Source organism: Arachis ipaensis, chromosome B08 (genome assembly GCF_000816755.2).
Source record: "Arachis ipaensis cultivar K30076 chromosome B08, Araip1.1, whole genome shotgun sequence".
Taxonomy (NCBI): Eukaryota; Viridiplantae; Streptophyta; class Magnoliopsida; order Fabales; family Fabaceae; genus Arachis; species Arachis ipaensis.
In genome coordinates this window covers 29,074,689-29,078,416 of record NC_029792.2, presented here as the reverse complement: position 1 = coordinate 29,078,416, position 3,728 = coordinate 29,074,689, and the positions used below count along the sequence as shown (strand labels likewise).

The 3,728-nt window shown below is 36.4% G+C and overlaps 1 protein-coding gene across 1 annotated transcript in view; it reads left to right on the top strand.

Moving 5' to 3' along the window:
- The window catches only part of LOC107614473 (tRNA (adenine(58)-N(1))-methyltransferase catalytic subunit trmt61a-like), a 4,376-nt gene extending 1,974 nt beyond the window's left edge, over nucleotides 1-2,402 (top strand). Inside the window, exons 2-4 of the mRNA XM_016316672.2 lie at nucleotides 615-1,111; nucleotides 1,473-1,717; nucleotides 1,842-2,402. Coding sequence (XP_016172158.1) covers nucleotides 663-1,111; nucleotides 1,473-1,717; nucleotides 1,842-2,074 — 927 coding nt within the window. The 5' untranslated portion in view covers nucleotides 615-662 and the 3' untranslated portion in view covers nucleotides 2,075-2,402. The remainder of the gene's footprint in view (nucleotides 1-614; nucleotides 1,112-1,472; nucleotides 1,718-1,841) is intronic.

Below are 3,728 nucleotides of genomic sequence, written 5' to 3'. Positions count from 1 at the left end.
CTTTATTTATAATTTTATATATTATTTTATTATAATTATGTTTTTGTAGCATTTTAAAATATTTTGGTATTTTTATCATTAACAAAGTTGAAATAACTTTGTCAGCCATTTAACGATCTAGGGGGTACTATTTATAGATTACTTTAAAATCTTGTTATAATCTCTTTATCTCATTCTCCTCTTTCCAAAACCATCAATCCAAACATAGCCCCAGGTTAAACCCCCTCATCACTCATCAGTTTTTATTTGTGTTAAAACAGTGCTGCTGTTGGTCCTTCATTCCCATTCCCACATGGTAGTAATTTTCAAAGCTCTGATACCCAACTTGTGAATCCATCAATTCGGTCCGTAATGTTTTCACCTTGACGAGTAAAGATTAGAGCTTGCTCCATCATCGGTTAGTTGCCTCTATTTCCCTATTTTTTTTCCTTCTAAGAGAAAAGTTCACGCTTTTATTTAATTTAAAAAGTTGGTAACTTTCATTAGTGTTTTATGTTCAAAATTCATGTATGAATTTTTGGACTGAGAGTTAAATGCAGTAAGTTTAAATTGTAGTTACATCCAAATAATTCAATGTGCATTATTGATTTTTTTTTCCCTTTCATGTATTACAGATAATTGTTCCTTGTGATTTTGTTGAAAGATTCTTAAGGACTTTTAAGATGCTGGCAGTTGATCCTGCAAAAAAATTATCTTTCAATCGATTGATTAGCAATGGTGATTTGGTTATAGTTTATGAAAGGCATGACAACATGAAGGCCGTAACTGTGTCTGAAAGTACTGTACTGCAGAATCGATTCGGTGTTTTTAAGGATTCAGAATGGATAGGAAAGCCATTTGGGTCTAAAGTATTCAGCAATAAGGGTGGTTTTGTATATTTGTTAGCTCCAACACCAGAGTTATGGACTCTAGTTTTAAGCCACAGGACTCAGATTCTCTATATTGCGGATATTAGCTTTGTTATCATGTACTTGGAGGTTGTTCCTGGTTGCTTGGTTCTTGAAACTGGCACTGGAAGTGGATCTTTAACTACTTCACTTGCAAGGGCTGTTGCTCCTACGGGACATGTCCATACGTTTGACTTCCATGAGCAACGAGCTGGATCGGCCAGGTAACAAACAAGGAAGATGATGGTGATATTCTTCTGTGTTCATATATTTTTGTGTTTTTCACTTGTGCCTTTGGCCTTTTCTTACCTCATGATTGCATATTTGTGAACATTTACATACTGGTGAAGAAATATTCCAATATTCACTCTCATTGCATTCTGTATGCATAAGTTGATGTTTAGTTGGATTGGTAGGACTCTACTTAACAGGATTTAGCTTTCTTGAATGGCTGAAAAAGTCGATTTTGAAACGTGTTGATAGTTAGATTCTGTAGATTACTAGTAAGTTCTTGACAAAGGGTTGTGCGGAATATAGAACCGTTCCTGTCTCATATGTTTACTTGATTTATTTTCTTCTTCATAGGGATGATTTTGAGAGGACAGGTCTAAGCAGCTTAATCAGCGTGAGAGCAAGGGATATTCAGGGCGAGGGATTTCCAAGTGAATTTGCTGGCTTGGCTGATGCCGTATTTTTGGATCTACCCCAACCGTGGCTTGCTATTCCTTCGGCTGCAAAAATGTTAAAACAAGATGGTACATTATGCTCGTTCTCCCCATGCGTTGAGCAAGTACAGCGATCATGCGAAACTCTTCAAAACAGCTTCACAGGTACATTCTCTCTATATTTTTTAACTTTTGGTGCAGTTTTATATGTCATTCAAGTTATCCATGCAAACTGCAGCTACCTGTATTAGACTGACGTAATTCCTAAATAAATTTTGCTTCTTTAAAGATATAAGAACATTTGAGGTGTTGTTACGCACATACGAAGTTAGAGAAGGGAAAATGGAAAACCTTAATGGAGACAACAATGGTTCTAATGGTTCTCTCCCTTGCAAGAGGAGGCAACGTTCCAATGGAAGCTATGTGCCGGACAGTATTGTTTCTTCCGTTATGGCTAGACCTTGTGGCGAAGCTAGAGGTCACACAGGCTATTTGACATTTGCGAGACTTAAATGGCTCTGATGAAGAGTGCTACCATGTCCATCCATTTTTGTAGCAAGGAAAATAGGTCAATCTTAGTGCCTCCATTCAATTTGGCTATGTGCAGAGACAAGGATAACGTAGAGCATTAATCTATTGTGGAAGTGCGGCTGTGCGGGTTTTCAATGGGTTTGACTGCTATTGACCGATTTAAATGCATAAATGATCTAGTTAGGCTACAGTATTACTAGTTTTTGACCGGTTCGGTCTAGTAGTTTTGATACTATGTATTTTTTTTAGTAGGAATCGGATATTTTTTTTCTTTGATTTGTCTTAATTATTATATTTAGTTATAAGGTAGATTATTCAATTTTTTGTTCTTTCTTGAACGTGTCATATATTCATTCGAAAATGTCACATTACATGAGAAACAAACAATATTGAATTATCAATATAAATAATAATAGGTTTTATAATAAGATTTTTGCCTTTGTTTTATAACATGATGCTCTTATTTTATAAAGGAGCAGCAAAATATGATCTGGATCCATTTTTTCTCATCTCAGAGATCGATTATAAAAGCTGTGATAGAACATCTAATCATTTATAGATGTGCTTGCATGCATTCCAGATAAGGGATACTTGATAGAGTTTCATTCTTCTTCACATTAGGTGTTTGTAGAAATTTTTTTTTTTTAAGTTTTCTTACTCTTCACACTTTTACATAAGCACCCACTTAGCAATACCACCCCCATTTTTTTCATTACATTGCTACCCTGAGAAATGATTACCTTGTGAGATCTGTGTGTAAACCTGTGAAAACAGGGCATGGGTTCATGATCAATTGTTTTGTGAAGAGAAAAGCATAACAAATAAGCAAATACATAGTGGCTAGCTGATGTTGCAATAGATATGAGTTGGTCATAAAAAAATGACCATTTTATATTTAGTGGGATAGAAAATTAAGTTTTGAAGACCAACATCTCACATACCGACCTTTCATCACGGTCAACAATAACTTTCATGGTCGAATCTAATATGCTAATAATAGTTATATCAAAATCACAATCCCTATCAACTCTTCATCCTCAACTAATGTAATTTTTCTTAGTTTCTGATATGGTCGTCATAAACGAGCTATAACTCGGCATGGTCCGTTATAGCTCCTCCATTCATGAGCCATAACTCGGCCAGATAAATGCGCCGTGATAACCGACGACAAAACGGTAATACAATCAAGGGACGTTACTATCTTTTTGTAACCGACTTTAAATACTAAAGACGTAACAGCCGAGCAGTCTACCATATAAAAGCCAGGTAAAGTATTTTCTTCGGTAAGTAAGATATAGCATAATATACTGACTTAAGCTTCGGAGTGCCTTTGCAGGTATACTCCCCCCCTCATTTGTTCGCGTTATTCACGTCACACCAGAAAGAAAAGCTCGGAATTCAAAGATCGGACGATCAGCCTCAAAGCACATAAGCTCGATTGATACCTCTATTTCGCAAACAAGAACAATTGGCGCCCACCGTGGGGCCGAGGAAATCAAATTTTTCTTTTGGTCCTGTTACCCTTGCTTACGCCCATGGCTGACGTACCACCTCATTCACTATCCGAACTTATGCGGATGATAGCTGAGCTACAACAAGTCAATCAACGGATGGCCGATGAAAATCAAATAATGGCTGCTCAAAT